Source organism: Orbicella franksi, chromosome 13 (genome assembly GCF_964199315.1).
Source record: "Orbicella franksi chromosome 13, jaOrbFran1.1, whole genome shotgun sequence".
Lineage (NCBI taxonomy): Eukaryota > Metazoa > Cnidaria > Anthozoa > Scleractinia > Merulinidae > Orbicella > Orbicella franksi.
Window position 1 is genome coordinate 20,531,240 of NC_138157.1, and position 27,266 is coordinate 20,558,505.

The 27,266-nt window shown below is 40.4% G+C and overlaps 3 protein-coding genes and 2 pseudogenes across 3 annotated transcripts in view; 2 read left to right on the forward strand and 3 right to left on the reverse strand.

Annotated features, from left to right (window-relative positions):
- Positions 1–27,266, reverse strand: part of LOC145465995 (thiamine-triphosphatase-like) — a 295,791-nt gene that overhangs the window by 18,579 nt on the left and 249,946 nt on the right. The gene's annotated exons all lie outside the window — the stretch shown is intronic.
- LOC145465596 (uncharacterized) lies at positions 3,261–4,166 on the reverse strand. Its single transcript, XM_081449373.1, has one exon. It carries the CDS (start codon positions 3,987–3,989, stop codon positions 3,261–3,263), a length of 729 nt encoding a protein of 242 aa, XP_081305499.1. The 5' UTR covers positions 3,990–4,166.
- On the forward strand, positions 6,771–10,253 carry LOC145466102 (uncharacterized; annotated as a pseudogene).
- On the forward strand, positions 10,866–20,508 carry LOC145465650 (uncharacterized). Its single transcript, XM_081449425.1, has 5 exons — positions 10,866–12,007; positions 13,261–13,336; positions 15,141–15,338; positions 17,040–17,183; positions 17,607–20,508. The coding sequence occupies exons 2-5, from the start codon at positions 13,274–13,276 to the stop codon at positions 17,676–17,678; spliced, it is 477 nt and encodes a 158-aa protein (XP_081305551.1). The 5' UTR covers positions 10,866–12,007; positions 13,261–13,273; the 3' UTR covers positions 17,679–20,508.
- On the reverse strand, positions 24,480–25,681 carry LOC145466030 (uncharacterized; annotated as a pseudogene).

The following is a 27,266-nucleotide window of genomic DNA, read 5'->3' on the forward strand; positions in this document are numbered from 1 at the left end:
GAGCTTGCTGTGTATTTTCATCGGCGGTACAAATTACTTTTTCGAGGTGTTTGCTTATTTTTTTTAGCAGCCTGAATTATTTTAATTTAGTCAGGTCAAATTTTTTGTGGGTACTACGAATGAATTTTTTCACTCGTACTGCAAATTAGTTTTGACTGGTACTGCGAATTATTTTTTACTTGTGGTACTGAGAATTATTTTTTCATTGGCGCTGACAATTATTTTTCAAGGTATCGTGAATTTATTATTTGGCCTACAATACATTGCGGGCTTGCGATTGAGGGGGACTGGCTCGAGTGTTTTTGACTTACTAGGCGGCCATTTTGAAAATTGTGCGAGTGCTATCCAAAAGAATGCCCAAGGCGAAACATTGTCAGAGAAAGAAACGAAAGAGGTTTTCACCTTTTCTTACAAAATTTGAAAGGAGTCGTTAGTGTGTGCGCAAGTGATGAGGTTTTCTGGACCGAAGATTTAATAGAAGAGACTACGCAGCGGCTGCAAGACTCGTACACAACTCTAACCCTTATTGAGCATGACATGACTTCCCAAATGAGCGATCCCCTTCTTGAACATGTGCGTCGTTTGAAGAGCAATGTGTAATCTCTTCAAAGACTTCTCGTGTCTTGTGAAACTACTGCATCAAGTGCAGAGAATTCTGTTTCATTTTATCCTCAACCAAGTCCAAGGATGGAGGGTCAAGGACCTGGAAGACCGGCCTTGAACATAACGAAAGAACAAATAGAATATTTGCGTTCTATACATTTTTCATGGGAAAAAATAGCCCAGTTGCTTCACATAAGTGTATCAACGCTTCAAAGAAGACGAAGGGTGTTAGGTATAAGTGATAATTTTGAACAATATTCAGACATATCTGATGATGAGTTAGATCAAATCTACAAAGAAATAACTGCAGCTGATACAAATGTCAGCAATGGTGGATTTCTCACACCAAATATTGGTAGGAGACGATTTTTTGGAGCCTTGAGGAGTAGAGGGTTGCAAGTTCAACGCTGGAGGGTGAGCAACTGTTTACGACGGTTAGACCCTGTTAAGGCACTGCTTTAAGGTGGCGGTTGGTAATTTATCGTCGAAAGTATAACGTTCCAACACCCAACTCGCTGTGGCACTTTGACTCGGCCCACAAGCTTATCCGATGGAAACTTATAGTCCATGTTTGTATAGATGGATTTTCACGTTTGATTACCCATTGCAGGTGTTGTGACAATAACAAAGCTGAGACTGTATTAAGACTTTTTGAGGAGAGCACAAAAACCTATGGGTTGCCATCAAGAGCAAGATGTGATTATGGGATGGAGAATGTTCTTGTTGCCCAGTTCATGTTGGAAAGAAGAGGCTTAGACAGGGGAAGTATTATCACAGGATCATCTGTTCACAATTGCCGGGTAGAAAGAGCTCACAGGGATGTTTATGCTGGCGTCCTGTGTTTTTATGCAAAGTTATTTGACGAAATGGAAAAAACTGGTATTCTTGACCCTTTAAATGAACTGCATCTGTTTTGTCTTCATTACATATACTTACCAAGAATCAATAAATCTCTTGAAGAATTTGTTGATCAAATGAATCAAAAGCCAGTGTCAACAGAGCATAATATGTCCCCTCTCCAGCTGTGGACGAGTGGCATGCTGCAAAACATGAATTCTCAACACACTGCACTTACTGTAGATGAAATGGAACAGTATGGTGTTGACGCTGATGAATCAGTTACAGTGAGCGATGAAGACTACCAGGTACAGATTGATCCACCAACCTTTGTGCTCACAGAAGAGCAAAGGATGCAACTGCCAGATCCCTTTCAAAATGACCATAATCAAGGTCGGAACAATTACCTTAATAGTGCCGAGCTCATGACATTATTCCTTTTCAACGAGGAAGAAACTTAAGAATAGAAGTCACTGATGGAAAACCCTGTTGATGTGAGCTTTTATGTCTGCTTGCAATTTTGAAAACTAGGATTTCTGTGTCAAATAATAAAAAACTCCGTTTGTTGCTGCTTTTTGGAGGAAAGATTTGAACTCAACCTAGATTTTGACTAGACCTTAGAGAAGGTAAAGTGCATTACCCTAAGTTCACTCAGTCAGGTTATTACAAAACAGTCATTTTTTGTCCTTGGGACACTTTGCAAAATTGTATCCCATGATGAACAGAGGGAGAAGTCAGATGTATAAGAGTCACAATAGAAAACCTACTTTGAAAGATTAAAAAATCATCTTGTTAACACCCACACCCTCCACCTCCCCTCAAAACAACTTGGCTTTTGTACCCATTTTACGGTCACCATTCCATGTTTTCTAATGACAGGTCTGTAGTTCTTCATTCAAAGTGCACTCAATAGCTCCCACTTTCATTTTTCATTAACATTAAGAGTGGTAATGACCTGGATAAGTTGTTACACAGTTGCCTCTTTTATCTTCTTTCTGATTCTTTTGTTTGTTTGTTTGCCACAAACAAAACCCACACCAATGAACTAAAGTAGTGAACACCATCAGAATATGAGAATTGAAACCACTCAGGAAAACATTTTACAGTTCATCAGCCTGAGTTCTATAGCCTATTCCCTGTACTAAGAGTGGGTATTTCTCCCATATAAAGAATTTCCCTGAAAAAAGAGAAAAATGATACTTGGGTTGATAACATAAACATTTTATTAAAGGAAAGTAATGACAAAGTTAAGTAACAACGGGTATGAAAGTAAACTTTTGCTACCTCTTCCCATAGCTGTCACTAAAGTATTGAGGTACATGTATCAATAAGGCTGGAGAAAACACTATTTAGAGATCTCACTTGAATACATACAAAACTGATGCAAAGCACTATTACTAAACTCAACCAGTTGCAAAAGCTAAGTTGTTAAAATGGAAACCCAAGAATGAGGAATATCCTAGATTGAAGCAGGAATATCCTAGATTGAAAACCATTTTCTGTCAGTTAACTGAAAACTGTTCAAACTCAACATGGCCTGATGTTGTCATGAATAATATTACCATTGTTTAACATGGCCACGGAAACATTTGTGATTAACAACATCATGTTCAAGGGACAGACTTCTTTCAATCGAACTTGACTTCAAGGTTCAAGTTGTTGTAATGTAAAAACCTTCAAAACAAACTGTCACCTTTCTATAAATTAACTCTTGACAAAGCATAAGTTTCAATTCAAACTTGTAATCCTCATTTCTGAAAAGAGCCTTTTGGTAACAGATATAATAATGCTTAACTCTACAATAACATTATTGGAATCTGTTAAATAATTCCAAAGTATGTGTCACCAAAAGCATAGTCATACAGATTAAAGAGTATGTCATCTGAAGGAAGACTGACTGTGCTGCTTGGAGATGGGAGATGCAATGTATTAGTGCAAGTGTTTGAAGTAGGGAGGAAGCTCCCACTGCTGGATACAAATCTGATCTGCGGGGAAATGGAAAACCCCAATGCTGCCTCCTCATCTGCGCCACAAACAAATTGCAAAATGTGATTAAGGGTTAGGGTGGTGGATCCAGTAACCCTTCTCCCTGAAGCAACTTCTTTCACGTATTTGTAAAATGCGGCATATACTTCTTTTTCATACCTCTTAGTATTGGAACCCTCCTCTGCAAACTTTGGTTCCAACAAATGGACAAGATTCCTCACATTGAGTTTGCTAGAAGAGGGCCTGAAAAGGTATAAAAACAAAGGAAGCTTTGCCATCAGTTGCAGGACTCCAACTTTACGTAAACCATTTCGTAGGTTGACAATGCAGGGGGAATGCTCAGATGAATCATCAATAAGTTCTTGAAGTTGTTCCTCAGACAGAAAGCTGGGAATTTTCCCATTCTGTAGAACACTTAATCCCATTATTATACCAGATGTATAGTAACGTTCTGCAAAGTCCTCGATGAGTCCACTGTCAAACAATTTTTCTTTGATTTCTTTGAGAACTAACCTGAAAAACTCTTTTCTAGGTCCCCCCAAGTCCTGAGCTCCCTCTCCCATAAAATTTACCTCAAGTGGCAGCCTTAAGTTGTCAATTAATGCTACTTCAGCTAATGCATCTTGAAAAACATGGTCCCTATCTATTATTATAAAGTTGGTCTTTCCTTTTAGTTCTGTTGAAGGGTCAACTATGTCCAACTGCCTTCCATCTAAAATGTGTTCTTGGGCTTTCTTCAGGATGGCAACTGGTTTTGAAATCCCTTACATTCATCAATAATATTGACAGTAATGTTATCAATGATTCTCAAATAGTCAGCCTCACTGAGAGGCTCTCCATTATCTACAGGCTGTTCCTTATTAGCCGCAGGTTGTACTACATGTTGTTCTCCATTGCCTCCCTCTTGATCATCTACAGTTATGGCTGCATGTTGTTCTCCACTATCTCGCTCTTCATCATCTGCAGATTCGACTGCATGTGCCTGTTCCTCTGCATGTTCCTCTTCCTTATGTCTATTTGTATTTGGCCCTTCACAGTTCATAGATTGCACCTCATCTTGTACGATGATGCTCTCTTGATCTACTTCTGACATGAAATCATCCATACTCCTTTGAATACCACTGTCCACCTCATCAGGGTCATCTTCGACCAGTAAACGCACATACACAGCACCTGTAGAAGCAATGCTTTTCAGCAAAATGTTTCCATTGATCCTCACCGCTGAAGCCAATGTCGGTTTCACTAGCACTCCAGAGATATTCTTCACGAATTCGAACTCAATGTATTTGCATTCCTCTGGAAACTGTGCTTTCACTTTATTGTAAAGGGTTTTTTCATTCCACCCTTTGTCAATTGTAAATCCACTTATAACACGATTTCTACGCTGGAGACTGACCTTTTCCTGGCGAGTTGTTGGTGTTTTTTCACACTGTAAACCCACAATAATAATGTCTGATGGCAAACTCATTCGATGGACGGCCAACCCTTTGTGTCGAATTAGAGCGGCCTCTACCGCTCGAAGTAGGAGCAGAACTACGATGAGTTGTTCCTTGCATACTCGGGAATCTTCGGTGCAGTTCACTTACCAAACTTCCTGAACTTCTAGAAGAAGATCCCGATTCTGATCCTGACGGAAGGGCACTAGAAGCAGAACCAGAAGATAATGGACTCGAAGAGGAAGAACTTCGCTGATTACTTGCTGCCGCAGTGTGAGTGGAGTTCACTAGCTGAGAAATTCGACTGATTTCTGTTATAGCATTATTGGCTATCTCACGTATCTGCCGTTGAACAGATTTATCCATCTCCAAATATTTTCAATACAATTAAAAGATGAAACCTCAAAGATGGCGCGAAGAAATCGAGCGGGAAAGTACTCGAGCCAGTCCCCCTCAAATCGCAAGCCCGCAATGTATTGTAGGCCAAATAATAAATTCACGATACCTTGAAAAATAATTGTCAGCGCCAATGAAAAAATAATTCTCAGTACCACAAGTAAAAAATAATTCGCAGTACCAGTCAAAACTAATTTGCAGTACGAGTGAAAAAATTCGTTCGTAGTACCCACAAAAAATTTAACCTGACTAAATTAAAATAATTCAGGCTGCTAAAAAAAAAAAAAGCAACCACCTCGAAAAAGAAATTTGTACCGCCGATGAAAATACACAGCAAGCTCATAAAAAGTAAAATATTGACTGAAAAAACTGACTTGTGGGGCAATTTTATTACTACAATTTTGACCAGAACGGGCCTCCATACAAGTTGCTCTAATTCCGCCGAAAATGTCGCTGCTAAGTTAGGAAAGCGTAGCTTATGGACCTTCCTTAACCTGTAAATACCTTTCAGTACCTTTCGCAGTGTTTCGTCAATAAATACAAATTCCAGTCGTTCGTCCTCAGAGCCTCGAAACCCGGCGTGCACATGCTTACTTGTAAGTTTTGAAAACAAGATTAAGGAGGATTATGTTGTGAAACACTTCAAAGAAAACCACCAAAACTTTTTCGCGCTTGCTCCTTTGTCAACGTTCTTGAAGTACGGTGACAATTTTAAAAATTGCCAATTTATTTTTAAAAGCGCTCACGAGCAAATCTTCCTTTGTTTTCTCTTCCTATCAAGTAATGCACCAATCAATAAATGAAACACACCACTTGAGGATCATTGGTTTCAAGTGAAGTTTGGGAAAACAAAGCGTCTAGATATCTTGGTGTCGAAACTAATTTTGTGCCGTTTTTAATCTTGTGTAATGACGTTTGACTTGCATGACAGTTAATTCCTGGAAATTAATAATTTAAGATCTTTGTGGTATAATTCAAACAGAATAACTTTAAATGTCTTTCGTCAGCAAGAAGATTGCCTTGCACTGTCAGAACTCAAATTTTCGCCTAGAAAAGAGATACGCTTCTTCACGGCTGCTGGTTAAATTGATTTCTTTGAAGCTGTTAATGTTTTGTCTTGTTAAGTGAATAATTCACTGGCTAACATTGTAAGTAGCTGAAATCTTCAGAAAGAATCTATAAATGACATCGAATATTTCAGCGAATTTCACCAACACTTCAGAAGTACTCGAACACCCAACACTTTCAGCCAGAATTGTCAGTGGACTTACTCTCGCTGTAATCGGCCTGACTGGTGGATTTGGCAACTCGAGGGTCCTTTTTACTTTCGTCAAGATGCCAACCTTGTTTAGCAAGACCACAAGACTTATTTTGATGGCCCTGGCCTCCGTTGATCTAACTGGATATCTTGTAAATATTCCTCTGGCGTTTGCCTCACTAGTAATTCGTGCTAATCCCGATAAACTCTACACCGCATCGCTTGCGCGTATCATGGTGACATACTGTCTGCTGTGATGCAGCTATTTCTGTTTTGTCTTAATCGGCTGTGACATGAATGATACTTTTAGAAAGATGACAAGGCGTGGAACGCTTCTTACAGTGCGGCGAATTCAAGCTGCGTTGGTCCTCTTGTTAGTTTCGACGTTGGGCGTTGGCATTTTTGTTCACTCTTTGCGCGAGAAAGATCCGTTTGTCCTTCAAGCGCGACAGTCATCGGGCGCAAAATACAATTTTGGGGTTATCCTGAAAATAGCAGTTTTTGTCGCCGGGATGCTGTCGTTTTTGTCCATTGTACACTCGTTTCAACGCTTACAAGCCATTCTTAAGCGGCATAACAGAGTAATGAGCGAGCTTCATGGTTTAAATCGGCGATCAGATAAAACAGAAGAAATGTTCGCGTGTTTCATTGTAGGGTACATTCCACTGTTTGCGGTGAATATTCTGCAACATCAGGGAAAATTGCATTCAATGGATCCTATTGCTGTGACCAAAGCGATATTTTTAATGACCTATGCGACAAATTTTTTAGTTTACGGGCGAAATTTACGAGTTTTCTTTCGAACATTTTGCTCTGTTTGTTGTCCTTGTCTGAGACAGGAGTCTCACTCGAGGGGTCCCTCGAGAGTCATTGACCTTAAAAATTTAAAACGTACAAACTGCGAGATGGTATGTCCTTGCCAGAATCAGCTTCAGGTGGAAAAGAAAAACAAACAAAAGAAAAACGGAACCGCATGGACACAAGAAAATATTTAAGTTGCATCGCTTTATCTCTCTTGGTCTTAGCACAATAAGTATCGACATAAGTGGCTTCAGGGTTAGTTTGCAAGGTGCTAACAATACATCGCGTTACATAGCAACCCACTGACCAAAAAAAAAGTCGACTGTGGGCCCAGTCAGTTCCTGTATGTCTTCGTAGCGGTCAAATGCAAAAATGCAACACCACTTCCGGATTTCGTGGCCTCAAAGTTTGGAAGAGACTTTTGTTAGAAAACGTTCTAGCAGCGGTAAATCCAATTGCAGTTCACAATAATTACATTCTTTAAGCATATGCGGCGTACTATACTAAGGTAAACTTTCCAGCAGCAGTCTTCACTTTAGGCTTGAAGGATTTCGAAAATTTGAAATGTTAAAGGACGGAAGGCGAGAACGATGTGGTAAATGCGCACGCGCAATGCATTTGAGCGCTGTGGACTGCGTGTCCATATTCTATTGCCGTAAGTACGCGTGCAAACAAATGTTTTAGCGATCGGGAACTGGGCCAATAGTAAGCAACAGAAAGCGCGCGAAACAGAACGTTAAATCAAACACCGAGGGAAATTTGAAAACCTGTTACCTGTCAATAGTCCATACTCCATTAGTTTTATTCGAATGTTACGTCGACTTAAATGCTGACGTTTTCGCACGTAATAAACGAATCCAAGGCAACAAGAAGTTTGTTCATTTTGGAAACTTGTTGACACGGTTTGTGCGCGTTGCAAACAGCAGTTGTACAACACATATTTCTGAGGTTATTTTTATACATTGTTATCAGAGTTTGACTACGCAAGATGTGCGGGTCGCTACTGTCAAAGTTTAAATCTGCAAACAAGATCGATCCAGCAATGATGATTTTTACGGAGCCGCGACAAGCCGCGAGTAAAATGGAGCTTGCCAACCAAGACGCGGCATGTTTTCAGGACCGAGAGTTCTGGAAAGACGAAGAACAACAGGGTGAATCCAGTGTCCATTCTTTGGCGGCAGTCCGGAGCAAAAGTTCACTCAGCGAGGACAGTTCAAGCCAGTCTGATGATTCCTCGCAAGAGGAAATAGAAGCTGCCATGCGCGCATTGGCCAACGAAAGAGTCAGTGCGCCACCCGTGCGAAGCAATAGGAATAACAGGCTTCGCGCTGCAGACCGTAATCGGCAACTAGTGGATACTGCGTTTGAAATCCTCGCATTCCAAGCTTATGGCAATTCTTCAAGTTCCAATACTGTCCGCGCTGTTCAGCCACTCAGCTCAACTGACTCCACAAAGGTGCAAACCGCAGTCGCTTTCGACATTCCTGTTGGAGAGAAGAAGACGGTCTACCCACCTGCTAGAGTTCCTCGACGGTTTAGAAAGCGGAAGGTGGCGCCTGAACACACTTTGGAGGATATGAAAGAGAAAATGAGCGCTGCTGAGGAGAGGAAACTAAAGGAATTACAGCGCATCCGAGAGTGCGCGCGCAGCAGGGCTGGAGTTAGTCGACCACACCCCGCGGAGACGTCCGCCCAAGCTACTGCAGCCAAAATTGCAGCTAAGCAGGCGGCAGCCGACAGCAAGCGGAATGAGGAGATGGAGAAGAAGAAACAAGCAGGGAACAGAGCGTCACGGAATAGAAGCAGGATTGCCGCGGCTGAAGCCTTTGCTAAGACGCAACTTCAGTCCTCTACTAAACGGAAGGTGGACGAGACCGAGAAAAGAAAGCAGGAACGTCAGCAGAAGATTGACAAACAGAATAAACTGCGAGGAAAATACGCCAAGAAAATCAAAGACAGAGTAAGATTTCTTCAATGTTACTTTTTAGTCAGGAATTGTCCAAATAGCTAATCTGCGAATATTTAACAATTATTCCATGAAACCGCGTTGGATATGAAGTGATAAATAACCAACGAGTGCGTAGCGCGAGTTGGTTATGATCACTTCATATCCAACAAGGTCGAATGGAATAATTGTTTTAGTATATTCTTAATCGGGTTTTTGCCGCCGATTTTTATTTCAACAATTTTACAGAGCGGAAAATTTTTAAACTTGGCGCACTGTTTTCCATATAAGGTAAAACTCCGACTAATGGCTCATAGTCGGAGTTTTTGAGCCAATCAGAGAGCTAGAAATGCAATAGTCGGAGCTGAGAATATACTAATTTGTTTTAGATCCGTTATGATGTGTGACTCAGGAATAAAATGTGAATGTTAACTTACAATTTAGATGTCTATTTTTCAACCCGACCATCTATTTCAAACTGAAACGTCAAGGTACTTTTCTTGAAATGTTTTCTTTCAATTTGTAGATGGCACGAAGGCTAAAAGAGGAGGAAGACGAAATCCGCGCTGATCTTCAAGAATTAGAAACCTACCACGCGTCAGACGACAGCGATAGCGAGTCCTGGGGAGACAAGCAAGAGAAGGCTGTCGTGTACGAGTGGGAGGATTTCTTCACTGATTAGAGTGTTCCAGTGGCGGATCCAGGGGGCGCAAAACGTTTCTCAACCCCTCTCCCACCCCTATCACCCTATACCCCATATTACCCTCCCCATTAAACACCTCTGGATCCGTCACTGCATTTCTGTTTCTTCCGACTCGTCAACTGAAATGACGTTTGAAACATTGTTTCATTTGTATTATTCTCAAGGATATTTTGTAATCAGAGAAATTCAAAAAAAGGAGTTTCCACTTTCCTGTTTTGATGGAGATATGAACTTAACTTTTCGCTCGTGTTTACTTGTCCGTTTGGCCTCTATAATGTTTTGCTTCACTGTAGACGGTGGCAAACAATAACTGACACTCTCATCGCAAAAACTGGCCAGAAAATATTGGAAATCTCATTGCTAATCTTGACATCATCTTGTTTGTACCTTTGGGTTTACTAACTTTAAAGTTCAAGTCCCATTGAATAAAAAGAAAAAATCATCTCTTCTTGAGATGTTCTAAAGGCTCACTCAGGTTTCACAGTCTGCACACAATTTTATCATAGCTGGCATATACTCCAATGTAAGTGATTGTTCATTGTAAGAAGTGGAAATGTTTCTCGCGCCTCTCAATCCGCGATACGCCATTTTCGAGTTGCCTTTTGCCTCTGTTTCAATTCGAGTCTTCGTAAGCAGCTATTCTTTTTATATGTATATTTTTAGATTTCTTATATAGCTTTTAGATTTTTGCCTACTTTATAGTTTATTTGACTAATTATTCATTTTTCTATTTTACGCAGGACCCATGTCAATAGCAGTTTTTATAACTGAAATAGTCATCCTGCATAAATATATTTATTTATTACTATTTCATTATTAAAATGTGTTCCGCCTACGCGTTTATTCTCATGTAGATCAAACTAGGACTCGTTTTGAAACAGAGGAACAAGATAACGCGTACTGAATGGCCTTTCATTTTATTCTTTGACTTGTGTCTTTAGAACAAACCCCAGCTGACATTTATTTAGCCAATTATACATTATTTTCGGGGGAACATGAATCGTGCAAAACCTTTCCAGAACCTTCATTCGAACCTTGCCGGGATTATCTTTCTCCTCTCTTCCCGTTTGGAACGGAAAGTCTGAAAATTCTTTACCAGTCGCTCATTCCACTTGCAGTTTCGCTCCCATCAATGAAAGCAACCTGAAACCGAATAGTAAATGGTAAGCGCCATCGCCTTTTCGGTTGGTTTGCTAATATATATAAAAAGAAAACTGCCATTATCATATCGGCACTGTGCTCTTTAGTCCAGTATGGTGTTTATTGCTTGCTTTGTTAAGTCTATCAGTTACTCTGTTCCAGTTTTTTTTTTTTTTTCACCCTAGCTCCCAGCTTCCGACGGACTTGAACTAAAGGTACTCGTGCGCGATATCACGCCAGTTTTGCAGGCTAAGGCTGAGCAGTGACTGTGGACTTACTTTCCTGAGTAGCACATGGCAATCGAGAAACTTCTCTTTCCGCATGATTCATGCCCAAGAAGCAGACAATCATCAGAGCATAAAGACGGCAGTTTTGAATTTTACGTCTGGCAGTGTAATTGCAGAAAGTGAAATTGACGACATATGTATCAAATAATGACGAGAATGACTGAAAATGTAGTACATGTCAAAACTTGAGGCTTGCGTTACCAACCTCATTTCGTACTTGTTTTATTTCGCATCTAATTTGGTTGCACTGGAACAAAGGTCTAATTTTTTTAATCAGACAACTTTGAGCAAATACTCTGACAGCTGAGACGAAAGTTCGTCATGAGTAAGTTAAGGGCTTCGCTTGTCTTAACATGATTGACATGCCGTTGCTTTCTGTACAAACAATCTGTTCCGCTGATGCATAAATTATAAAAAAATTATAACTGGAGACTGAGAGGTGTGCCCGTTGTTTGTTTCGACTGACGTGTTAACCTCCTTCGTTCGACGATATTTCTTGGTTAAATTTTCTAATCAAGAAAAGGAGAGTAATATAGAAATTACTAGAGGATCGTTTAGCTTTGTCATCGCCACGATTTCTTAGTTTGCTGCGTGATTTGGTTACGTTTCCAAAAGGTAAGTTGTTAGAGATTTAGATATTCAATCAAGTTTCGTTTAGAATGCCCCTAATAGGTTTAAATTTTATACTATCCAGGGCCGTTTTTTTTTTTTTTTTCATTGCACTAAAAGTGAAACGGAACGAAGGGTAGAGAGTAGTTGAAACGCTAGTGCGAAATATTTAGGGCAGGCTCATATGGGTTGTTGATCAAAGGAACCAAATAATTCGCTATCAGTAAAGGTTACCCGGCACAAACCGGGTAACGAATCGATCGATGCTACCTAGATGGTGGATAGTGATTTATCTGATTTGAAAGAGTTCCCGGTACGTTGAGCAACTAGGGCCTGAAAGCGAAGGAACGTATAGAAAATCGAATGGTTATATGAAGCGGGTCCAAATTGGATCAGGGAAAATTTAAAAAGAAAAATGTTTGAAAATAATTGACCTAGCAGAAGGGGTCGCTAAGAGCAACTGATTTTTTTCTTTAATAAAAACTCATGCAGCCAGTTCTACAGTTTCAAACACGAAACAGCTCACCAAAGATAAAAGCCCGGCTGAGCGACATGCAAAAAGTCGAGGCGGGAAATCACACGATCGAATTTGACTCCTAGCGTTTTAGTTTTGGGACGTCATTTCTCCGCCATTGTTATTCTTTTATCGACTTGGAGAACCTTTCAATTGAAAGTGTTTGATATATTGCTTGAATATTGCACTTGCAGTTTTGATAGTCACTTAAATTCTCGCCTACACTTGAATGGGCATTAAGGAACACCAATGTTTTTGATTTAATTAATGCGATCTACCACCCCGAAGGCAATATAACTAATTCAGTTTAAATCCTAAGGTATCAATGAAGTGACCGAGTTTGTCAACAAGTAGTTGCCGCAAAAATTGAAAACGAGAGAATAAGTCTTCAGAAATAAGCATACGCGAAATTGTGCTCGGTGGCCTTTTTCTCCTCAAAAACATACAGAAGTGCTGTTAAATTTTGTTATTCGTTGAAACATATTGGCCCTGTATTAAATTCAGTGAAACAGCGAACAATATACAACATTCAAGCTCATTTTTGCTACATCGCGCCTTTTCCTTATTTTAATTACTGTGTAGACATGGTGGAGTTGAAGTGAACACGTGGTTGACTCGAGGTTGACTCGTGACTCGAGGTTGACTTGGGCTCGGGTTTGGCTCGTGTAACTATGCAAGAGTGAGCGATCCACGAATTAACACCTTCTCGCCAAGTTTAAGTTGATAATCTGACTTTGTATTCTAGATAACAAAACAAGATGGTGTCTCTAAATACAGGCTACGTGAAGTCCGTTCAGGGAATTCTTAAAATCTTGGAAATTGTAAGTATACTTTCAATAATTATACTAGAACGCAAAGCGTGACTTTAGTCCGTCTGCTAACTTTTAAAGGTATTTTTAGATTGGTTGTTACTGTCTCGCTAGGTTTTTCTCTGATCTCGTCAGTTTTCTGACTCAACACGTCAATAGCCGAGGAATAAAGCTTTTAATTTGCACGTAGAGTGCAAGCTAAAACCTAGAAACCTGAATGGCGCAGCTCCTTTAACATCTCTCTCTTCACAACCCTTTGTTTACACAGCCACCCTAGTTATATGTTCTTTCAATTGGTACCATTGCCGTTATTGAGAGCTAACCGTAAACAAGCTAGCTAACCTGAGCTGACTGCTGTTCATGCTAACCAGAACGCTATTCAAGTTACGAGGAGCGCTATTCAGCTGGCAAACCACTGCTACTGTTAGGAGCATTGCGAGTTACCCCAAGTGTCACTTACAAGAGGCCTTTTGTAACAGCTGGTCACATAACCGTTTCTTTCTAAACGTTTTGCTACAGCTATATGAATTTCAGAACTGGAAAGAGCATGCTTTAAATAGCCAAATCAGCAATTTTCAGACCAATGCCTTGCAAGGTTGAGATTTAATGACGATTTGAATATTGCAAAAATTAGAAGGTTTTGTATGGAAGCGAGAAAGATTCCTCCCCCCCCCCCCCACCCTCCCCTCGTCCACAAACTTTTTTCGTTAGTAAACACTACAAAAGAAGAGAGCTGCTGGCATAAAATAGTAGGAAGAATTGAAAGTTCTGGGCTCTTACTAGTAAACTGAAAGGCCGAGATTAAAAACTGACAATATTACAGTTATTATTACAGGGATTTGTATGGATTTCCACTGGAGCGTGACTGGAGTGCAAAGCGTCTTCTATCCATTCGAATCCTTCTAGTTTCTAACGTCCATAAAATTCCCTCTTAAAGGATATAAACCTGAAGATTCGCACGTAAGCCAGGAGCCAAGGTGCCTGATGTTAGCTGTTGTAAATGTTCTTTCCATTTCTGATCACATAACGGCATATCCAATGACTAAATCAGCGTGTTCTTAAAAAGCACGTGACGTGACCAACTGTTGCAAAAAGCCTATAGCCTAGTTAACCACAGTGTTATTTTACATTGATTCGTTCATTGACATATGATTCGTAACTTATAGACCCATTTGACTCATAAATCAGTGGACATCTCCAACCATCCGGTGCTTGACTATATTCCAACAGTGACAAACATTTCATATTAGAGAACTTAATTAAGTAAACCACGACGGCAACGACAACGAGAACGCCACCAAACAAAAGGTTTAAGAGCAGAACAATGACTGTGCACGTGCGTTATAAATCTTTGTACATTTCTTAGCCGTCCTCTTAACATCAACAGGGTCCTTAAGCAAAACACGACGACAACGGCAACGAGAACGCCACCAAACGAAAAGTTTAACGAGCAGAACAATGGCTTTGCACGTGCGTTATAAATCTTTGTATATTATATTTCTTAGCTGTCCTCTGCAAAACAGCAAAGTGAAATGACTGAGTTCTGCATATTTTGGAGAACACGAACGTTCACGGCGGAGGCTAATTTTTATTACTTTCATTTGGAATTGAACGCTGGCGTTACACATATGAGCAAGTTCTGAGATCAATAGGCGCACTGAACAGATCTAGATGATTGCGAAATTCGAAGGTACAATATAAATTCATATTTTACTAGGCGTTGTCCTAGGGGTCGCCGTTGTCATTGCTTAAGCTCTCTATTGTTACCGAACCACTTGTATACCATACCCGTGAAACATTCTGCTCATATCAACAGATTACCATCTGCGCGGCGTATTCGTGTCTGGCTGATTTTGACCGCGACATAGTTGTAATCGGAGGCAAATATGAAGGACGCTACGATTTCTTCATGGCAGTGTTTGTCATCGGCTGGGCTGTTGTTTTGTTTGTGTTCTTTGTTTTCCTCCTTACTCTCGAAGGTAAATTAACGACGGAAAAGAACTGGAACATCATGGTAAGTATACTGCTGTAATTTGTATGGTGATTATATCGGCAAAGAAAATAGCCCAAAGAAAATACTCGCGCTGACTGGTTAAAAATCGTTGACTTGCGCCCGCGTCAACTATCACGCATAAAAATCTAGAGCGAATAATCTTTTTGTGTTAGTATAAATCTACTGGTCGTTCAAAACATTATCTAAATCCTCTTCGTAGACACTTCGAAAATGCAAAAAGCGGCCGCCAGTTCGTTAACAAACGCACACTTCTAGGCTACTCACTATCTACAACAGAATAAATAGTGAGTAGCGTAGCCAATCAGCGAGCAACATTCGTGATAGAACGCCAGTACATTTATACGAAAACTCGATAGCAACACGGTACACGGTTTTCTATTTCTTATAATTAGGAGAAGTGAAATGAGGAATGGCTGGGCGTGCATAGATAGGGAGGCAAATGCGCATGTTTGAAATTCTCAATTTCAGTACCTGTTGTTTCTATCTCCCATGCATTCCTTAGTTGCTCTTGGTTGTGACGCAATAATTGTCTCGTAGACTTTCCAGCAGCTTTCGCGCCTTTTCGTCTCAGTCGGGTAGCGAATCACAGTGCTTGATTTGGTTTATCTCGCCCATAATAATTATTGCTACTGACCGAAAATACGAAGGAAAGCCTCAGTAAAAAGCGCGCGGCCAACTTTTAACCTGTTTACCATTAATTGAATAAAAGTGCGCGAACAATTGCACAGACATGCACATTGTCCATCGTGGAACTACATAGTAGAGGACGATATGTGTAATTCACTCACACCTTCGCTTGCTCTCTCTAAACAGCTGAGGTGAAAGCGGTGTAAATCCTTAAAGGATCTCCGTCACGGTTTGCGCATCTCGAAAAGTTTAGCCTAAATTGATCATGTTCGTCGTTTACAATCCCTGCTAATCTTTTCCATCCCTAACCATCCTTGTTCCTTTATGGTTTATAATTATGTCTTCGGCGTTTTTCTTTGTTAGTAAATTACTATTTTTAGGTTACTTTCAGTTTAAAGGCAATTTCGTACGTGGCCCAAATAACTCAACATGCCGTGACTGAACTCCTTTAAAGAACACTGGTAAACTGTAAAGAGTAATTTTTTTTCTATCTCACTCTTGATAACCTCGCACTTCGAAGATATATCTATCTGTACGTGATAATAAAGTGCCGTTTGTGCGATACATACGTATAGAGGATATTACATGCCCGCGCGCGTGGACACGAATTTTATCTTCGAGTGTTCAACTCGATATCTCACGAGTGAGCGCAGCAGATTTAATTTTCCCAAGATTTTCGACCACCTTCCGAAGATTTCCGAAGATTTTCCAAAATTGTTTCGAAGGCCAGACGAACGCTTCCGAACATTTTCCGAAGATTACCGAAGATTGCCGAAGACGACCGAAGAAGATCCGAATATGTTTCGATCATACATCAACAAATTTAAGTGTAGTTAAAGGGACAAAAGAAAAATGTTGTCAAAAGGGAATGATATCTTCACAGTGTGAAAGATAAAAATAGTATCTTCACTGCGCGCGATGAAGATATGATTTTTTAGTAAAAGGAAAAATCCTGGTATTTCACCGGTGTTTATATAATAAATATAAACTAAAAATGGGGTAAGGGTAACACTATTTACTGATTGACAGAATTCTAGTGAAGTCATGAACTCTTTTTGATTTATCTGTTGTTAGCTTCTGGTGTTTTCCGCGTTATTTGCCTTGCTGTTTATTATCTCATCTTCGCTCATGGCGGACTTCCTTGATGATCTTTACGATGCTCGCTGGCACAAGGTTAGCTGGTTGAAGCGACGCACAAACGTTCTGACCGTGTCCGTGGTAAGTGCATGCGCGAAAGTTTAAACAGGATTTTGCCCACTCTGGAGAAAGGGTCTACAGCCATTTTGAATTAGATGTCGAGGAAGACTTGGTCTTCTCCTCAGATCCCCTGTGCGATATGGCTGCCAAAAACGAAGAACGTACCTTTCGTTCATTGAAATTTTCTTAGTGCATACTATGGAACTCTTTGGAACAATACATAACAGTTCCAAAAAGAAATAAGGTACATAGTAATATATACGCCCCTGATCTGTATTTGTTGAAAACGTGATGATTTGCTCAAAGCTGGCGGTCTTGTCGAGCCTAACCAAGGTTTCAACAAGACGCTTTATTCTCAAGGTGGTTCAATTCCGACTCATCCAAAAATATAGAGAGGAAAACATGATTGTCTCATCTCTTGTATTCTTGATTTTTTTTTTCTAGTTTTTTGGCTTCGTTTCTGCTGCTCTTCTTCTGGTGGATACTGTTCTAGTGTTCATGAAAGTCAAGGGTTGAACAGAAGTATTTCCGAGAGTCGTTATTAACTGACAATATTTCTCAAATAGATTAAGATATTAATTAGTGAATAATCAGTTAACATCATGGGTAGCCGTGTACGTAGTTATGTAGTAACCTGTTCAGTTTTATAATTTAATTTAAATTTTTAAGGGGACAACGTTCTCGACATCTCATAGGATTTTCTGATTTAGTCGTGGACCGAACTTGGAGTACCTGTAATTGTTAGTTGGTTCTTGTGTTAGTTCTGTGACCTTCCATGGCTGTCTAACAGTCAAGACCTGCTGACACATATATCGCCTTGTACTTAGTTTTATTGTCCGTTTAAAATTTGTCTAGGTTCCCTATAGCTAGCTTTTAACAGTTGTTCTCATGAACATGTTTCGGTAGTCTTGCTGACCTGGGTTGAAACCCCCGCCTCCGGCGGGGGGGGGGGGGGGGGGGAGGACGAGGGTACTCTAGAAAGTTTTTTTACGGGGAACCTCCGCCCCGAGGTTCAACCCCTCACCCTTTGTATGCCAGTTTGACAGAGAAGCTACCTCTTTCGTATGCCTTTTATTGAAAAAAAGTACTCCATTTACATGTATTCTTGAGATAAAAACACTGCATCCTTTTCCAAACTCTTCGATTGAAGTCAATGAGTCAATACTACGTGACAACATCAGGCATTGCCAGAAGAAATGTTAAACAAAAAGCAAGTATTATTTGTTCAGTTCGGGTCTTGACGGGAGTCAAGATACTCCGATTTCCCTACACTTTCAATTACCTCAACTTGTGAAATCCCTACTCTTTTATATACCTGGAGTCCGAGAAAGGTGCCCCTTTGGTGCGGAGCTTCCCCGTATAGGCTGTTATAGAGAGTCCCCCCGGGGGATTGAAACCTCTACGAAAATGTTCGTTATGGTTCGATTTCCTTAAAAAATTACCTTTCCCATCGTTTTCATTGCTTGATCATCAACTATTTGGCTTCGTTCCTAGTTCTGTCTAGTTTTTGTCTAATTAGTTAAGTTAGGGTGGTCCTTGGTTCCCAAGGTCAGTGAACCCAAACATGTCCACCATTTAGGTATTTAGCTGGAAACCTTCACGCTTGTATTTACCAGTAGAACAAAATGGACCGTAATGTCATGGATGTTCCTAAAAATGTTCCGTATAACGCTTTTAGGCTGCCTGGGACCCGTTTCTCGAAAGCCCCGGAAACTTTTCGGGCCCGAAAAGCCATTTTTAGTTTATCTGTATCTAAAAACAGCTAGGTGTATGCGCCTGAAACTTCTTGTATGAAGAGAACCTCTGTTCATATGATTTAGAATATGTGAATAAAACAGCTCTGTAATCAAAAGGTTTGAGATTTTGCTACGGCTTTCCGGCTGCGAAAACGTTTCGGGACCTTCGAGAAACGGGCTCCTGGTTCGAGAAGTATGGAATTATCTTTACTTTGTCCGATAGTAAGTTTTCGAAAAAAAAAAATCGAAAACAGCGTAATGTAAGGTAACATTAATTAACATTAGCTATTGTTATATAGCTGGCGTTTTCCCCGCTACAGCACGCCCATTCATTGGCTAGTTCATGGTCACATGACATCTAAAAATGAAACTGTTTATCACCAAATGCCATGAGCGGGCAACATTGCTCAAACTGTGACGTCAGTTGACTGTTACCCGCGAAATGTTGACCGCTGTTGCACGTCATTTGTCAATAAAGAGGTCGATTATTTGTTTTCCACCGGTTTGACCCATTTGTTTTGCTATGTAACAAATCACTTAATGACTGGTCCCTTGCGGAGCAGTGAATTTTGTTTCCCTCGAATCTCAGTGTTTCCCTCGACTTCGTCTTCGTCTCGGGAAACATTGAGATTCTCGGGAAACAACATTCACTGTTCCCCTCGGGACCAGTCATTAAGTGTTACGTGAAGAGGGTCAATATTAATTATTGTAGTTTTAATTTCACAGGACTGTATTCTTTACCAAACTTGAAAATTTGAGTTCGTTTGGTTAAAGACCAAAGGAAGACATTGTGCTTGAGATATTACTACTGGTTATGTGACTTTTTGTCAAACTACTGACTCGAGAAATAAAACTCTTACGCTTTCTCTTTAGTTACTTTCAGGATATCTTTTTATCCCTTCGAATAACAAACTTTGGCCAAAAAATACCGTTTTTAACCGTTTAGTCAGTGTTTTGGCTGCCATGACGCTAAATAAGCCTAATGTTTGCTAAAAAAGCTTTTTTTTTTACCAAAAGGAGAGATTTTTCGAGGATTAGGTACAAAATTGAGCAATATTTCAATTCTGGGAATGCGCATAAGCTAAAATTGATGACCTCACAAGTGGTACAAAGAGCACGACCATTTAGTGGCCGTATATGGCTACTTGGGCGTCAAAGGGTTAAACGGAACATCAGCTCTATGAACTAGGGGGAACGTCGGCAGAGGGGAGGGTGGATTGAACTGGAAAGGAGTTGCATAAATGATCTATTTAATACCCAAACATGACGTACATTTTTAATGACTCGCAGAAATGGCAGAAAAACACAACCGGGTTAATAAGAACTTGAGCCGGGGGATTGCCTTATGAACAATACCTATATGGTGGATTAACTCTATATCTCAGTCACCTTCCAGCTCTGATTGTTTTTCGAGACTGCAGAATATCCTGTTTCCTGTTCAATAGCAGTCACATTTGCCAGTTTTTAAATTACGTTTTACACTCTCGTTTCTTTCTCGCACAACGCCAAGTAGAAGATGTGTTAGAGCTTTCATCTTGTAAAGAAAGCCGAGTCAGATGCTGAATTTATATGTTTGTTGATTTCCGAACAATCTTAACGATTTAAAGATGTACGTCGACCACTTCTGAACCTGTTCGAGATTGTTAGAAGCTGTCGCAAAATTTCCGAAGAATTCGCGGAGCAGTTCCGATCGCAGAATAACTCGAGGCTAAGCTTCAGATAGTGTTCAATAATTAACGGAAGGAGCGCATTACTTTATATCGATGTTTCAAATAATGCTCTGACGTTTCCTTGAAAACTCGGCAACAACTATGATAAACATCTGCAGTACATTGTAATGAAGGTATAGAAATGTGAACCAAATAGTTCATTTACCCCATGTGAAACTTGTAAATCCTAAATTCCCTGTGGACCTTGATTTTCACTATGCTAATCAGTTTCGTCTGCTCCTGCACGCTTTTTACAAAGAAAATTTAAATATTTTGTTGGCTGACCGTCGAGCAGTGAACGTTTTGGTAAAATGTGTGACGGAGAATTTTAAAGAAACCCTGGCAGATTAATGTAACTTGGAGAACAATAATTTGTTCTGCTGTACCAAAAAAAGGTAGCGCGATTTATATGCTTTCATATTCCTCGTCGAGTGCAATTTGTATGTGAAATTCACGCGGATAGAGAGGAAACGGCGACTCAATATAGCGTGGTATTTACTGGAAGTTTTATGAGCAGAAGCAAGAAGGATATTAGTCAAAAGGTAAAGTAATCATTCAATATAGCGGTCTCAGTTATCTGTATCGTTTATAAACTAAAATAACTTGGGATGTGGTCGGCAAGCTAGCTTTCAAGAAATTGGAGGGGAAGGGACTGAGGGGGACGAAGGCAGTACAGAGGGGTCGTCAGACAAGATCTGAGTTATAGAGGAGACTCAGAAGGTGGGCGAGGGATTAAGAAGGACCGGGATAACGAGATTGCAGGTGCAAAGTGTACTCATGAATATAAATTTAGTGTTTGAATCAGCCAAGTTCAAGTCTTTTCTTCTGGTTATTTATTTATTTATTTTTTTTGCCCGTCTCTAACCTCTACAAAGGTTCATGAACTGGAGGAAGTACAAAACTGAGCATGATGCATCCAGATATATATAGTCCCCTTGCGCAGCAAGTCAGTCATTTTTTCTTATTTAAATAACCTATTTAGTACAGCCATCCCGTTAATACGGCCAGATATTTGTGGCCTGTTGCTGAGTGACCAGATTAATGGGGTTCCACTAGAAGTATTAACACCTGGTGGGATTTACTTTGTTGAAGCACTAGAAATGTACCACATATACCGGAATCAATACGAATGTAAAATTTGTAAAAGTTTAATAATTCTAGTTAGGCAACTGACTTGGACAAAACGAAAAATACCAATGAGTGATCTAGAGGATGACACATTTTAGCTCACAGTGAAATAACAGTTATTTTTCACCCCATGTAAGGGAATCCAAGATGGTCTTGGATTCCGGATTCTACCTCAGTGGATTCCAGATTGCAAAAGTTGTTGGATTCCAGATATTATTTTCTAGTACTGCTTATCTTCGTATTTCGTTTCCTGTGAATGACCTGATAGGCGTATTTTTTTTCTTGCAGGACTTTTGTAGGAAACGAACGCGGTCGCGTTTCTTCTACCGAATTGCACATTTTTATGCCAAAAAAATGATTCTATATTAAGTTCATTTATTCAACGAGTCTTTCCTTAAATTAGGCACTGTTGGATGGTGTTGTGTGACTATGTGGTATTGTGTTCTATTTAAGAATCTACTTCCTCTCTTCGGAAACTCATCTGAGAGAAGCGAGGGGAAATACTTACAGTAGAGGTCACTTCCGTCCCCTCGTGTAATTAATAACAAAATATCTTGATAACAGCTTAAGTGTGGGCGTGGTTTAAATTCTCTAATATTCTCCTCAAAATGTGTTTTTGAAGAGTTAATTCGAAGTGATCTTTTCTCCTTTCCAGAGCTCCCTTGGAGAGGGGGAGATAGAAAAAGAAGTAAGATTTAATACAGGGACGATGGGAAGAGCAAAAACGGCAACCAAAACTGCTTCTCTCAGGATGACCCCGAAATTGTGTTTTGCCCCCGATGATTGTCGCGCTTGAAGGACAACAGATCTTTTGTTCGCAAATAGTGCAAGAAAATGCCAACGCCCAACGTCGAAACTAACACGTTGCTTTTATCTTTCTAAAAGTATCGTTCATGTCACAGCCGATAAAAACAAAACAGAAATAGCTGCACCACAGCAGACAGTATGTTATGATGATATACGCGAGTTATGCGGAGTAGAGTTTATCGCGATTAGCACGAATTACTAGTGCAGCAAACACCAGAGGAATATTTACAAGACATCCAGTTAGATCAACAGAGGCCAGGGCCACCAAAATAAGTCTTGTGGTCTTGCTAAACAAGGTTGGCATCTTGATGATGGTAAAAAGGGCCCTTGAGGTGCCAAATCCACCAATCAGGCCGATCACAGCGAGAGTAAGCCCACTGACAATTCTAGCTGAAAGTGTTAGGTGTTCGAGTACTTTTGAAGTGTTGGTAAAATTGTTAGATTCTTTCTGAAGATTTCAGCTACTTATAATATCAGCCAGTGAATTATTCACTGGTCTTAACAAGACAAAACTTTAACAGGGTTCAGGAAATCAATTTAGTAAGCAGCCGTTAGAAAGCGTTTCTTGTTTTGTAAGCCGAAACTTGAGTTCTGACAGTACAAAGGAATAATCTTGCTGACGAAATACATTTAGAGTTCTTCTACTCGGATTGTACCACATAGATCTAATAAATTATTTATTCTCAGGAATTAACTGTCATGCAAATCACACGTCATTACACAAGTTTAAAAACGGCACAAAATTAAATTTCCGCGCTGGAAAGTGGTTTGCAAGTGGTTTGCATTACTAATTGATTGGTGTTATACTTGATAGGAAGAGAAAGGAATGGAACATTTGTTCATGAGTGCTTCAAGAAATTGTCAGAATTAAGGAAATCAACATAACTAGGAAGCGTATCTTGTTTGTAAGCTAAAATTTGAGTTCTGACAGTACAAGGTAATCTTCTTGCTGACGAAATACATTCAAGTTCTTCAAAATTTGCAACCACACGTTAGTACGCAACAATCAAAATTATTATTAGTATTGTTATCCACTTCTACGGTGAAGTGAAGCTAAAATGGCAAAGTGGCCAAATGGAGAAGTAAACAGTCAAGCGAAAAGTTTAGTTCATATCTCCACCAAAACAAGAAAATGGAGATATTTCTTTGATTGTTTCAAACGTCATTTTAGTTAACGAGTCCGGAGAAGGGGATATAAAAGAGAGCAGAAATGCAGTGACGGATCCAGAGATAATGTATGTAACATATGTAATTTTATATATCCACGGAGCACCAAGGAGTTCACAAGAACTCGTTCAGAAATGCTCGTGCATTCCAGGATCGCATTGGGATTTGAAAATGTTGTTTTTTGAGGAGAGGGGAAAACCGGAGTACCCGGAGAAAAACCTCTCGGAGCAGAGTAGAAAACCAACAACAAACTCAACCAACATATAACGCCGTGTCCGGAAATCGAACCCGGGACACATTCGTGGGAGGCGAGCGCTCTCACCACTGCACCATCCCTGCTTCCCTTAAATAAAGGGGAGCAGCGATAGCGCAGTATAAAGGGGGAAGGGTGATAGGGGTATAGGGTGATAGCGGTGGGGTAGGGGTGAAAAACGTTCAACGCCCCCTGGATCCGCCACTGGAACGCCCTAATTGGTGAAGAAATCCTCCCACTCGTACACGACAGCCTTGTCTTGTTTGTCTCCCCAGGACTCGCTATCGCTGTCGTCTGACGCGTGGTAGGTTTCTAATTCTTGAAGATCAGCGCGGATTTCGTCTTCCTCCTGTTTTAGCCTTCGTGCCATCTACAAATTGGAAGAAAACATCTTAAGAACCGCACCTTGACCTTTCAGTTTAAAATAGATGGGCTGAAAACAATAGACATCTAATTTTTAGTTAAAATTATCATTTTATTACTGAGTCACACATCTGACGGATCAAAAAAATGTTAGCAAATTAGTTAATTAGATTATTCTTGACTAAAGAGTAACATTGAAGAAAGCTTACTCTGTCTTTGATTTTCTTGGCGTATTTTCCTCGCAGTTTATTCTGCCTGTCAATCTTCTGCTGACGTTTCTCCTTCCTTTTCACGGTCTCGTCCACCTTCCGTTTGATAGAGGATTGAAGTTGCGTCTTAGCAAAGGCTTGAGCCGCGGCAATCCTGCTTCTATTCCGTGACGCTCTGTTCCCCGCTTGCTTCTTCTTGTCCATTTCCTCATTCCGCTTGCTGTCGGCTGCTGCCTGCTTAGCTGCAATTTTGGCTGCAGTAGCTTGGGCGGACGTCTCCGCGGGGTGTGGTCGGCTAACTCCAGCCCTGCTGCGCGCGCACTCTCGGATGCGCTGTAATTCCTTTAGTTTCCTCTCCTCAGCAGCGCGCATTTTCTCTTTCATATCCTGCAAGGTGGGTTCAGGCGCGACCTTCCGCTTTCTAAGCCGTCGAGGAACTCTAGCAGGCGGGAAGACAGTCTTCTTGTCTCCAACAGGAATGTCGAAAGCGACTGCGGTTTGCACCTTTTGTGGGAGAGTGGAGTCAGTTGAGCTGAGTGGCTGGACAGCGCGGACAGTATTGGAACTTGAAGAATTGCCGTAAGCTTGGAATGCGAGAATTTCAAACGCAATATCCACTAGTTGCCGATTACGGTCTGCAGCACGAAGCCTGTTATTCATATTGCTTCGCACGGGTGGCGCACTGACTCTTTCGTTGGCCAATGCGTGCAAGGCAGCTTCTATTTCTTCTTGCGAGGAATCATCAGACTGGCTTGAACTGTCCTCGCTGAGTGAACTTTTACTCCGGACTGCCGCCAAAGAATGGACACTGGATTCACCCTGTTGTTCTTCGTCTTTCCAGAACTCTCGGTCCTGAAAACATGCCGCGCCTTGGTTGGCAAGCTCCATTTTACTCACGACTCGTCGCGGCTCCGTAAAAATCATCATTGCTGGATCGATCTTGTTGTTTGCAGATTTAAACTTTGACAGCAGCGACCCACACATCTTGCGCAATCCAAGTTTGATAACAATGTATAAAAAAACCTCAGAAATATTTGTTGTACAACTACTGTTTGCAACGCGCACAAAAACCGTGTCAACAAGTTTCCAAAATGAACAAACTTCTTGTTGCCTCGGATTCGTTTATTACGTGCGAAGACGTCAGCATTTAATTTGACGAATCATGCGAATAAAATTAAGGGCTTTTCAATTTTTTTTTCGGTGATTGATTTGACATTGTCAACTTCACTGGTAGGAAATGTGCGTTTTTCGCACGCTTTCTCTTGCTTACCATTGGTCAACTTCCGATTACTAAAACACTTGTTACAACAAGAACATAAGGCAACAGAATCGAACATGAACTTATAGTCCACAGGGGTCGAACGCACTGCGCGCGCGCAGTTACAACTTTTGTCGTTTCCGCTTAATCGGAAGGAAAAATTAACTTGATATCGTATGTCGCACATGCATGGAGAATGAAATTTTTGTGGCTCGCAATTGCTTATACCGTAGAATTCCGAAAATAACGGCTCCCCGAAAGTAACGTTAATTTTTTCCCTTCCTATTGAACCCCGAAAGTAATGGTTCCCCCGAAAATAGCGGCCCACCCAAAAGTAGCGGCCCTTTGAAGAAGTCACTAAAAGAGGAAGTCTCTGTTCTCAACCGCGGGTCATGCGGCCGGATGGAACAGCCTTACCGCAGGACTGAACATTGACTTGAAGAGCTATCTGTGATTTAATTTATTCCGAAATTGACTGAATTTTAGAGTCAAATGATTTACTGTAGGGTAATCAGTTGCATTGCGATATAATGCGACCATTACACTTTCGATTCGCTCACAGCACCAACCGGTTTTTTCTTGTTTATACGGCTGCTTTGTTTATGTGGGTAGTTGGTAACATACATAAACGGAACGTTTAATTTCTTTTGTTACAAGTCCGCTTTGTCTGAAACGAGTTACTGTACAAACGTTTTTTAGCCATCCGAAAAGTAACGGCTACACGTAAGTAACGGCTACTCGAAAGTAGCGGCCCCTTTTGGCCGCTAAATCCGAAAATAACGGGGGCCGCTACTTTCGGAATTCTACGGTATAACGGTTTCTTGCTTATGAATTTCCTTTCAAAGTCATGCAAACTTCGAGGCTGCGATCGTTGCATCAACCTCGCATAAATAGTAAATTCATGTGTCTGTCCTTTTATTGACGATGAAAATTAGCCAATGAGCGAACGAAAATTTCTGCGGTTATCCGGTAAAAAAATTGATCGATTAAAAGTTATCAATATTTTTAATTTTAATTTTAATTTCGGGTGAATGCAAACTGTTTTGAAATTTCAATAGCTTGGTCGTGCCTTAAAATGTTAGTTAAAAAGCTTTACCAAAGGAAAACCAAAATCATAATTAAAAAATGACGGGGAAAAAAGAGAAATGCAAACAAACAACACATCAGATCGAGGCCCCGACCTGAGCGAAGAAATCCACTGGCAAACCAAACAACTGTAACGCTAGATCAAGTGTACAGGATATATTTTCACTTCCGTTAATTTTTCGAATAAAATTCGATCTGGCCCGATTCGACGCCTAATGACAATTTATTTTTGTAATTTATACCTGTTTGCTTACTTTCGGAAAGTGGGCATTTTGTGCTAGTTTTTAATCTTCTCATTGTGATCCCTAGATTTTTCTTATCTTAGGGTGACAATTAGGTTTTTGGGGCATCATTATTTACAACCGTCTATCACTGAAAAGGGTTACCT

Bases quoted from the DNA above. Each gene is read 5' to 3' on its own strand.
- LOC145465596 (XM_081449373.1), bottom strand. From the start codon at position 3,989: ATGGGAGAGGGAGCTCAGGACTTGGGGGGACCTAGAAAAGAGTTTTTC.
- LOC145465650 (XM_081449425.1), top strand. From the start codon at position 13,274: ATGGTGTCTCTAAATACAGGCTACGTGAAGTCCGTTCAGGGAATTCTT. The intron at 13,337-15,140 runs GTAAGTATACTT...TCATATCAACAG, and splicing joins TTCTTAAAATCTTGGAAATT to ATTACCATCTGCGCGGCGTA. The intron at 15,339-17,039 runs GTAAGTATACTG...ATCTGTTGTTAG, and splicing joins AAAAGAACTGGAACATCATG to CTTCTGGTGTTTTCCGCGTT.